The 12,194-nt window shown below is 38.6% G+C and overlaps 1 protein-coding gene across 1 annotated transcript in view; it reads right to left on the bottom strand.

The window, feature by feature from the left end:
* The window catches only part of CCDC38 (coiled-coil domain containing 38), a 34,795-nt gene that overhangs the window by 4,332 nt on the left and 18,269 nt on the right, over positions 1 to 12,194 (bottom strand). Inside the window, exons 11-16 of the mRNA XM_088141506.1 lie at positions 11,530 to 11,614; positions 11,076 to 11,151; positions 9,461 to 9,612; positions 6,014 to 6,149; positions 2,443 to 2,657; positions 446 to 539 (exon numbers count right to left, since the gene is read on the bottom strand). Of these exons, the coding sequence (XP_087997632.1) occupies positions 446 to 539; positions 2,443 to 2,657; positions 6,014 to 6,149; positions 9,461 to 9,612; positions 11,076 to 11,151; positions 11,530 to 11,614 (758 nt within the window). The remainder of the gene's footprint in view (positions 1 to 445; positions 540 to 2,442; positions 2,658 to 6,013; positions 6,150 to 9,460; positions 9,613 to 11,075; positions 11,152 to 11,529; positions 11,615 to 12,194) is intronic.

The following is a 12,194-nucleotide window of genomic DNA, read 5'->3' on the forward strand; positions in this document are numbered from 1 at the left end:
GCTCTCTGTGCTCCCATGCATTGTAAAGCATCTCTTTCGAATAATTAGTATAACTTTATTTGGCATCATTCAAAAAACACTAGAGTATAGTAGACTATGTTGCTTCATTGGTTAAATCCTGTTCCTATAGCGCATCTATTTAAACCAGTCTTTGGCCAAATATTTATAAATCAAATATTTAAAAATTGGGACCACTGCTGAACTATATTGTGGGATGTCTCTGTATATAGGAACATGTCTCTGTCCTTAATTGAGTAGGACACATAGTTCACAAGCCAACAATATGCAAAATTAGGTAAGACATAAGATGCTAGTAAAAACTTTTAAGTACGAATAGTTTAGGCTTTGACTATGTAGCTAGGCAAGCTTCCATTCTTATGCCATCAGCAAGGTTTGAGTAAGGCACAATCTAAGAACATATAATCTTTAAAGCAATACTACCAACCCTTTTCTTTGGTTCTGCAATTGCTCTCTCAAGAGCAAGCTTCAGCCGTTCTTCCTGAATTCTTCTGAGTTCTTTCAATTTGTCTTCACGCACCCTTCAAGAATGGAAAGCAGGAAGATTTTGAAAATGAAAAGACTTCTTCACATCTGAAGGAAGCTTCCTTTGTTTTTAATGTTCCCTGGTGATATGGCATTTTATTATATTTAAATCTGAAGGACTCAGTATTACAGTGAAGAAAGAATCTATAATATGTTAGGCCAGAGGAAGAGAGAGGGAGAACTCTTAAACCAAAGGTCACAGTGGCTTATTGGAAATCTGCTAGGGACACATCCTGTCTCTGTGAGGGATGCACTTCAACCTCTTCCTTCTTGCTCCAGTCGGAAGGAAATCTCAATTCCTTTTCTTCATGCATTCTGGATGTAGCTTCCTTTGGTGACAAAAAGTTTCCTTCTGATGAAGAGTACTTGGCACCTCATCCTTTCATAAGTACATCAATTATACATCTGTTTTGCCCCTAAGAAAGTGCTACATTTGTTCATTTCAGAAGACAAAACAAAGCTGAGTGTCCTTATAGGACAAGAATAATATTTTACAAGAGAAACCCACACCAATATTGTCCCACTAGATGGGAAATCTTATGCATTATATTGGTGAGAAAGAACTTCCCACTGCCTGCCCTCCCCACACCAATATTGTCCCACTAGATGGGAAATCTTATGCATTATATTGGTGAGAAAGAACTTCCCACTGCCTGCCCTCCCCAGCCCTCTTCTACTAGTTGAAATGAACAAATGTAGCACTTTCTTAGGGGCAAAACAGATGTATAATTGATGTACTTATGAAAGGATGAGGTGCCAAGCACTCTTCATCAGAAGGAAACTTTTTGTCGCCAAAGGAAGCTATATCCAGAATGCATGAAGAAAAGGGATTGAGAGTTCCAGTGCTACTGGCTGAACATCCTGCAACTTTTAATCATAGACTATTTTTGCTAATTTGGGGAAGACTTTTGGTTTTCAAACTCATGTGTTTCTTATTCTGAATCCTCTAAATGCTTTCTGACCTTTAATGGGGGCTCCATGTCTATACTATCACTCCTTGTAAGTCAGCAAATATAATCTTCCATTATGTCCCCAACCATGTGCTGAGGTTCTTGGGAATAACCTTTCCATCTGTGCCGATTCTCCATCACTTGTATTGTTTCAGCATTATTGGCTGTTATTCCCTATAGTCTGACTAATCTCTCCAGACATCTCCAACATTCTCTAGCTGCTTATACCATTTTTGTTTTACCCTAAAGGGGCCTCAGGTATCCCCAAAGCATCCAGCAAACAAAAACCTTTCATTCTTTCTGAAGTTGTCTACCTTTAGGCCAAAAGCTGGAGACGCGACCATTCTTGATATTGGTTGGAAATGGGGTTGGAATTCAGAGCTAAATTCTCTTCAGTGATGAGATTACCGGATTTTTCCCACAATAAGACGCCCCCATGTACAAGACGACCCCCACTTTTCCAACCCAAAATTAAGAAATCAATATTTTAAAGATAGTGCAGAACACATTTTTATTTAGTAATTAGTTGACATTTACCTGATACACTCGGTGGGAGGAGGTCGAAACCGTCTCTCTGCAGCTCTATTTCCAGGCTCTTTTGCATAACTGACTACATTCAAGCACGAGTGAAACTGCAGATAGCTTGTCTCTGCAATCAGCCTTCCTCTAATTGGTTTGTTCAGCATCAGCTGACGTCAGTTACATCAGGCTCGTGATTGGAGGAAGTCTGTTTGGGAGACAAGCTATTTCACTCGTGATTGGAGGCTAGCGATAGGAGGAAGCCTGTTTTCAGAGACAAAGTATGGGCAGTTTTGCAACCGCGCGATTCTCAGCTGACTTCCTTGAATAAGACGCCCTTCAGTTTTTAGGGTAAGGATTTTAGAAAAAAGTATCGTCTTATAGTCGGAAAAATACGGTATATTTTGGCAGACTCTTGTATTAAACTTACCTTTGTCGTCTTTCTTTTGCTCTGAGCTTTTCAGTGACTTCAATGATCTCAATATATTCTTTTGGAAGTATTTCCAACATCTCACAGAGTTCTGAAACTCGCATTTCTATTTTTTTTAGCATCTGGAATGAGGTCATGCTGGATACTTCATCTGTTTCACAGCAAACTCTATATACTTCTGTTACTTTTTTAGTAAGTGAATCCAGCATTTTATTCTTATGATATAAAGAAGAGCATTAATATCATTAGCTACCCATAGTCTTGGGAATGGAATAGGGCATACATTTTGGTAAATAAATACATAAACAAGGTGGGGCAAATTCTTAGATTATATTAGAAAAACATGAATCAAAGCTTACAATAAAATATTAAAGCTGAATTCTAAAATACCTAAATTCTAGAGGTAAGCATTTCTGAAATTTAGAGTAAGCTGTTCATTATATAATTCTAAACATTGCTAAAAAAGGAAGAAAATGAAAATAATGTATAAGCAAAGTTGGTGTTCACTCAGTGAACGAGACCTGACAACACAAGGCTGGCAACATACATTATGCAGATTCAAATGCATAAATGTTAAAAATAAATGCAGTATGTTGTTCAAAGAGGCATAAAACCAATATGGATGGAAACACAAATGGAAGAACCCAGTGCACATTGGAAGAAGAGGTGTGCATAATATTTCAAGGTTGAAACATCCTGCTCCTCGGTGCCCTGTCCGGAACTCATTGGAAGAGTTCCAGTGTTGGCGTTGGCTCTTCTGACCCAACCAGAACTGCAGAGTGGGGACTGGGATCATCCATTTTAATGTCCAGCTTCTTCTGGTAAAGCTGGAAAATCCTATTCCTTATTAAGGGAAGCAGTAAGTAGGATTCTGTGTTACTTGCAAAAACAGCTCAAGAGGGGTTCAGCAAGAAGGAAAAAACCCATGCAAGACAGCAGAAGAAGCCACTGTTCCTCCACAGGATGTTTAGTAGGGATTTGGAGCCAAATAATTGCATGTATAAGAAATGGAAAAGCAGACAGATTACCAAGGAAGGGTACATACAGATAGCTAACAATTGAAGAGATGATTGTCAGAAAAGTTAAAGACCAGAATATTTATTATCTATTTATTAACCTGTTTTTTATAGCTGCCTGCTCAGTACACCACTCAGAATAAGCTGAATTGAACAAAGGATCCTGGTAAAAACAAAAAAAGGGCTTCTTCAGATATGCTCAAAATAAAAAAGAAGGGGAAAAATCAGTATACTGTACTAGCTGCTCAATGAAGATGGCAATTGAATGAATGTAAATACCCAGGACCAGGTATATTGCATCCTAGCACACTGATGGTCTGATCAAGACTGAATGTTACCTTTAACAAATCCTTGAGAATGGGTGAAGTGACAGACAAGCAGAAGACAGCAAATGTTGTGCTCTTCAAAAAAAAATGATGCAGAGGACTACAGAACAGTCATGCTTGTCAACAGCCCCTCATCAAAGTGGAATGAAGAATCAAATTGGACAGAGTTCAATCCTTGGTTATATATTTATATTTATATATAAATATATAGACAGACACACACACATACACACACATGTATATGTATATTCATATTCAATCCTGGGTTGTATTGAGGAAGTGGGAGATCTGCAGATGAGACAAAACTGAGTGGAATAGCCAACACTCTGTTTAAACTAAACTTTATAGAGAAACATTAGCATAACATTTAACCAAAACAAATGTGTGTGATTTAAAGTACAAATTGATTGCACAAGTATTGAATGGTAAAGTCTAGCTTTGATAAGAGAACACTGAAGAGGTTATATAAAAAAGATATTGGAAAAAAATTAAAAACAGTTGTTGTTTTTGAAATAATAATTAATTAACAACCTCAGTATTGGTCAAAATTACAATGTGGCTGCTAAAACATTTAATGCAGTTTTAGACTATGTTAATACGAATACAGATTCTAAAGCACATCTTGAGAGCCAGTTGGGTGTAGCTGGTTAAAGCTAGAAACTGGGAGACTGTGAGTTAGCCCCTTCTTGGGCAAAAAGCCATTTCAGTAACTTTGGGCCAGTCACACAATCTCAGTCCTTGAAGAAGGCAAGGGCAAACCACTTCTGAAAATGTTGCCAAGAAAACTGCAGGGACTTATCAATGCAGTCACCAGGGCTCAAGAATGACTTGAAGGCACCAAAATAAAAATCACAGTAGTCAGACTGCATTTCAAGCAGTCCATGAATCTAAGGGGATATATTACTTTTTGGGAATCTGAAAGGGTGCCCTCTGGAAAAAGTTAAAGACCTGTTTTGTCTCTCCATAATGTAGGACATGGAAAAGACTTGAGCTACAGGAAGTTAATTCCATCTGAACGTTAAGGGAAAAAAATAACAAAAAAGAATTTGACAGTGGAACAAATTGGGCAGAGGAACGGTGGCCTCCCTTTGTTGCACATATTCAAGCTAGAACATGTTCAAGCTTGATTATTACATTGTACAGTGTGTGTGTGTTCAAACTCTGATTCTATGAATCATAAAATGTAAGAGTTGGAAGGGACCTTGGGGATCCTCTAGGCCAGTGTTTCTCAACCTTGACAAGTTTAAGGTGGGTGGACTTCATCTCCCAGAATTCCCCAGCCAGCATGCTGGTTGGGGAATTCTGGGAGTTGAAGTCCACCATCTTAAACTTGCCATGGTTGAGAAACACTGATCTAGGCCAATTATAGCCTAGATATCTTCTGGTCTTTTAGTTCCTTCACCTAGTTACCCAGCTCTCTAGAGAAGGTACTAATGGTGGGAAAGGTGCAAGGAAGGAGAAGAGGATGACCAGCAGCAAAGTGGATGGATTCAGTGACAATGGCAATGGGTCCACCATTGGAAGGCCTGAAGGGCCAAGTTAGGAACAGATTGTCATGGAGCAAATCCATTTATGTGGTCACTAAGAATTGACCCTGACTTGATGGCATATAATAAATCAATAAACCAATCATTTAATTACCACCACCAGATACTATAATGGCAATCAGTACCATTACTCTGTAACTAGTACCATTAATAAATTGCTGATGGTCAGTTTGGATGTTCTTAATTATACTCAGCATTTAACTGCCACACTAGCAATTTTTAAGCTAAATGTTGCCCACTGGCATAGTGACAGGATTGGTTTCCTTTGTCCATCAGCGATGAGCCTGAGTCAACACCCCTCACCCTCCATTTGTGTCAGTGGCACATAGTATTCAAAAAGGTGAAGTCTATGGTTTGAACTCATCTTCTGGTGACTTCTTGTACACATCCCCACAGCTTTCCTGGCATCAGAATGGAAGTGTTTGCCACTGCTGCCTTCTGGGATGTTCTTTGACTTCCCAGTCTAACCTAAACCTTGATATTTCTCCCATCCAAGGACAAATCAAGCCTGACCCTGCTTAGCTTCTTGGTTTAGACAAGGTTGGCAAGGTGCTGCCACTTGAGGCACCAGGGTATTACATACAGATAAGAGATACAAATGCATCAGCACAAACCATGAACTACCCTTTTTAGACTGAAAAATTTGTATTATGATGAAAATGGTTGATGCTTTCAAACCTACCATGGATGCTGGGTTATATTCTCCTGAAGAAAACATGTTAGCTTTTAATGCCAGTTCAGCACTTTTCCCATCTTCTTTGAGGCAAGCAGCTATTAGAGCTTCTTTTTGGTCTTTAAGGTGCTTTATGCTTTGTTCCCTATTAAAAGAAGCTATAAAAAGTTATAGCTAGAACTTTAAATTAACTTGTCTGTGTTTATAAATAGCTGAAGTACTCATCACGCTTTTCTGTTCTGACTATTTTCAGCAGAGGAAACAACACATTTTTACTAAAGCCAGACTGATTTAACAGGAATTTTCTGACTCAGGGATTCTTGGAAATTGTCATAGAGTGATTTGTGGCAGAGATGGCCCTGAATTTGTAGAGGTATCATTACAAACTGGCTAATGCTGTAAAATAATTATGCAGATGGTCTGTTACTAAGAGCTAAGATGCCTTGATTAGGAAGGACATCATTTTTTTTTTGACTGAAAACATCTTTTAGAAGAAATTGTGAAAAAGTGTAAAACAATACATTTGGTAGAATAACATACAATGGAATAATCAACGATTGTACTGAAGGGGAGAAGGCAGCCAGGATAGGATAGGAGGCAGATGTTGGAGGGGCAGCTGTGGCAGCTCTCTAGCTGTTCCTCCTGAGTCCCGTCATGGCTCTTTTTCCACATGCCATAAACCCTGCTCTGCATGCTCTGCTACCCTTATGAAGGGTGGAGGCTATTGTCTGATTACCAGCACTGGATTAAGATTCAATTTCCAGTCCAACTAACTTCAATACATGGAATCTGTTTGTAAAATAAATGATGACACCAAGTCATCATTTATTTTACAAAAAGAAAGCCAAAATGGAGAAGCCATGTGTGAAAAACTAAGTACTCCTTATGATTCAATAGCTTGTAGAACCACCTTTAGCAGGAATAATTGAAGTAATCATTTTCTGTATGACTTTATCAGTCTCTCACATTGTTGTGGAGGAATTTTGGCCCACTCGTCTTTACAACATTGCTTCAGTTCATTGAGGTTTGTAGGCATTTGTTTATACACAGCTTTTTTGAGGTCTCGCCCCAGCATTTCAATTGGGTTGAGGTCCGGACTTTGACTGGGCCACTGCAACACCTTGATTCTTTTCTTTTTCAGCCATTCTCTTGTAGATTTGCTGGTGTGCTTGGGATCATTGTCCTGTTGCATGACCCAACGTTGGCCAAGCTTCAGCTGTCAGACAGATGGCCTCACATTTGACTCTAGAATACTTTGGTATATAGAGTAGTTCATGGACGACTCAATGACTGCAAGGTGCCCAGGTCCTGTGGCTGCAAAACAAGCCCAAATCATCACCCCTCCACCACCATGCTTGATGGTTGGTATGAGATGTTTGTGCTGATATGCTGTGTTTGGTTTTCAACAAACGTGGCACTGTGCATTATGGCCAAACGTCTCCACTTTGGTCTCGTCTGTCCAAAGGACAGTGTTCTAGAAGTCTTGTGATTTGTTCAGGTGCAACTTTGCAAACCTAAGCCATGCTGCCATGTTCTTTTTAGAGAGAAGAGGCTTTCTCCTGGCAACACTTCCAAACAAACCATATTTGTTCAGTCTTTTTCTAATTGCACTGTCATGAACTTTAACATTTAACATTCTAACTGAGGCCTGTAGAGTCTGAGATGTAACTCTTGGATTTTTTGCAATTTCTCTGAGCGTTGCACAGTCTGACCTTGGGGTGAGTTTGCTGGGACCTCCACTCCTGGGAAGATTGGCAACTGTCTTGAATGTTTTCCACTTGTGAATAATCGTCCTCACTGTAGAATGATGGACTTTAAATTGTTTGGAAATGGCCTTATAACCCTTCCCAGATTGATGGGCAGCAACAATTGCTTCTCTAAGATCACTGCTGATATGTTTACTCTTTGGCATTGTGTTAACACACACATCTCAATACTCAAGACCAGCAAACTCCTAATACTTCAGCTTTTATAGAGGTAGTCACACTTGCTGATGATCAATTGATCAAGTGCATTTGATTACCAGCACCTGGCTGCTACTTAGCCTCTTCATACCTATGGAAGCAGTAAAGGTGTACTTAGTTTTTCACACGTGGCTTCTCCATTTTGGCTTTCTTTTTGTAAAATAAATGATGACATGGTGTAATATGTCATGTGTTGTTGTTCATCTGAAGTTGTATTTACCTACTTTTGAGAACTGCTAAGGACCAGATGTGTGATGGAATGGAATTATGAAGGCCAGGCTCAGGGAGATAAGCATTTTCTTAGTCGCCACAAGAGCATGGGAACTACAAGAGGATGAGACTGGCACCTCCCTGAGGAATTCACACTGTTGTGGCTGGCTGACTTAGGAGCTGGGGTTTCAGTCTGGGAAGATTCTTGCTAGAGGTTGTAGCTAATAAACCTAGCTGAACTGATTTTGCATCGTCTCTTGGAGTTCCTTGGGCTAGGCCTGACAAGATGATTTTTATTATGTCCTGATACGTAAAACCATAGAACTCAAAGAGGGTGTACTTTCTTTTCCATACAACTGTATGTCCACACTTTGAATATATACAGTGGTACCTCGGGTTACAAACGCCTCTGCTTACGAACTTTCGGGTTGCGACCAGCTCCGGCCGCAAAAATTTACCTCAGTTTGCGAACTCCGCCTCGGGGTACGAACCGGATCCGTGGCCATTTTCCACCATGACACGTGGTCCACGGCCATTTTCCGCCCGTGCCATGTGGTCCGCGGCCATTTTCCGCCCGTGCCACGTGGTCCGCGGCCGTTTTTCCGCCCTGCCGCACAGTCCACAGCCGTTTTTCCGCCCTTGACACGTGGTCCGCGGACGCCGGAATGGATTAACAGTAATTACATTGAACCTTATGGGAAAATTTGCTTCCAGTTGCGAACAAATCGGGTTGTGACCAGAGTCACGGAACGGATTAAATTCGTAACCCGAGGTACCACTGTATACAGTATATATATTTTTTCAAAGAAACATTTGTGTGTGCACCAATCACCCAAATTCTGCTTCATTTGGCTTGTCAGGCCAGCTTTCTGGTCCAGAATTTTTTTCTTTAAGGATTAAAAAAAAATTACATATATATATCTTTGCTACATTGATGGAGGAAGATGGTGATTGTATTTTTTAAACATGTTCAGGGTAGCTGAAGGATATTTTCCCATTTTTATTTAACAAAAGCCTAGCATGCTTACAACCATGGTGGGCTCTTTGTACATAAGGTTCTTCTTTCTCTGCTGGAATGAATGACCACGTAATATGGGATCTTGCTTCATCATGGTCTTTTTTTTTTTTCCAGAATAATTTCTGAGTGCACCTTTCTCCTCCTCTCTCCTCTTCATGAAATTGTGTTTTTGTTTTCATGTGTTTTATAATTCTGCAAGCCATCTCAAGAGGGCAATGCAAGATTACTTAAAAACAAAACAACCCCATTAAATTAATAACTTACATATGCTGCTTAACTATTTTTTCTCTCTGCTGGATTTCCTCCAATGTACCACTAATATCTTGAATGTTTTGGAACAATGAAAGATTTTGCTCTTCAAGATATCTGAACATCTGAAGTAACTCTTCTGGGTCTCTGAAATATATCTCTGGCTCCTAATGAAAGAGAAATGGGAATGCATAATTTCTGGAATGCAATTCTCTGGAATTGCACATCTATTTGCAAATATTTTTGAAAAATTGAAATGTGCTAAAGTAAAGGAGGGCATTTGAGGATTATGCTGTACTGGCTATAAAGGACCATGTTTGCCTCACTATTAAATGTATAAATCAGCAAAAACATTAATTTCAATGGTCAATTTATATATTATGCAGAAGACTTGGTTTGCTATGCCACTTATTTTCTGGAAACATGCTGAAATGTGATGGGAACAGGATAATTGCTATGCACTGAAGTGCTGCATAAGTGCCCCTCACTGACACAAATCTATAGTATATTTACAGACACCACCATTTGCTATAGTGAACACAGCAAAATAAGATTATTTACAAGGGTTGCTGGACTGAATATCCACTAAAGACCTACTGGGTGAAATATATAAAACAAAAGATATTATTTTTTCCTTCTAATACAAATATCTTGTTATGAATGAATGAATGAATGAATGAATGAATGAATGAATGAATGAATGAATTGATCAATCAATCATTTGCTTCATTTATTAGGTACTGTTTTCTGCTGCTTTGATCACTACAGCACTGCAAATTCATAATTGAGGTTATACAGGTGAGATCTGAAAAACTGTGGGTATTAACTAGTATCTAGGGGCATACTTCCTTTTCTAAAACCGCAGTATTTCTATTTCTTTAGTTACGACTACACTGGGACATGTAAAGAAGGCTGGGATTATTATAATGCCTGAGTGGTTTCTGCATTAAAAAGGAAATTCATTTTCTACTTCATGGTTTAGTTAGACCACTAGCTAAAAGGAACCTGGTTTTTATGATATATGTGATTTACAATACCTTAAGACACAATCACAGCTGTGAATGTCACAAATGTGCAGCTCACTTTTTATTCAGTGCAGTATCATTAAGTAAATTGAACCAGATTTTGAGCTATGTCCACAGCAATTTCCTACATGACTTCTTTCACATCAAAAAAATAAAATCCATACATGTGAAATGAGCAGAGAAGTAAATGCAAAAGTCTGTGAAAAAATGGAATTTTATGTGGAAAGAGTCCATATTCCAAGAGTCCATATTCACAGCTATTGGCTACATCATTGCAGAAGATTTCACCCAGAAATTCTGATGTTGTACAACTGAATTAATAACAATCTTAGTGGGCAGCCTAAATGTAATCAATAAAATAAAAATAAATAAATAAATGCAGAGTCCTTGGTGCTCTCTGAGTTTGGTTGCTTGCTTGCAGATGTTTCATTACCCCACTAGGTAACATCATCACTGATCACTGATGATGACATCACTGATGATGTTGCCTAGTGGGGTGATGGAACATCTGTAAGCAAACAACCAAACTCAGAGAGCACCAAGGATTCCACAGTTCAACCCTGTGCTACATATATTCTCTTGTATTGGAAAGATAAATGCCTTACCTCCTCACAATTCTGTATATCATCCAAGGAAAAATTATCTTCTGAAGATAGAGAGATACTTTTTTCACTTAGACAGCTGTTATTAAAAGAAAATTTGACTTAGATATAATTTGGGTTTATACTGTGAAGCTTGCCAAGTCAGTGTTTAATGCCAAGCAGGAAGCCTATGCTTGGTAAAATAAAGATCCCACTTAGAAAGGGAAGGGAAGAATTTACTGCAATTTATTCTTCGTGATGTAAAAAAAAAAAATACTCTTCTTGATATAAAACTTGGTAATGCTCATGAACCATATTGCCAATTCACAGAATTCCTAATTTATCTATTTTAAGTCAAATATCACGGCATAAAACGAAGCCAGTATCCATAGACAGGCTTGTATTGTTTAATGGAGCTCTCCCTTGCCACATCTACAACTAGACACAGAAGGAACTTCCAAATTCAGATTACTATCACCTTTCTGATGATTTATTTTTCTCATCCATGAATAATTTTGGCTCCAGTACTACTCGTGATGACTTTTTAAAGAACCTATAGTCTCCTGCAAAAAAAATAACATATATTATTCTTATTTAGCAACAGGAATTTACTAGAATTATATCATATATACAATATATTTTAATATATTTCCTGGAGAAATGAATCCACTATGGAAGCACTACCCTAAGCAGGGATGGGCAACCATGGGAGACACGTAGCTCCCAATTCCACTTTTTTTTTTTTTTTTGGTGGCCTCTAGAATAGTGGCAGAATGTTCTGCTGTAATAAGGGGCAAAACAGGCACATTAAACTCCTGCAAGGATTAAAGCATCTATTTCATCCCTTAAAAACCCTACGTCTCCCCATGCAAACTGGTGATGTCCCTGGGCCCTTAAATAAAAATGGAAGCCTCCTATGTAATAAGTAGTCACTATCCAACTACTATCTCATACATTTCATAAAAGGAACATATCAATGTTTCTTACATTTTTAACCTTGTAAACTGCCAGGTGTCTTTGAATTTTGGCCGTACAGAAATGTGAGACACAAACAAACATACCAATAGCATGAATTGGGAGCTATATTTTGAGCATAAAAACAATTCATACCATCACCATTTCCAGTGAAAATATGGGTGGCAA

The sequence above is a fragment of the Python bivittatus genome, unplaced genomic scaffold (genome assembly GCF_059951505.1).
Source record: "Python bivittatus isolate LINGU-HERP-01145 unplaced genomic scaffold, Pbiv_v1 ctg000330_np1212, whole genome shotgun sequence".
Taxonomy (NCBI): domain Eukaryota; kingdom Metazoa; phylum Chordata; class Lepidosauria; order Squamata; family Pythonidae; genus Python; species Python bivittatus.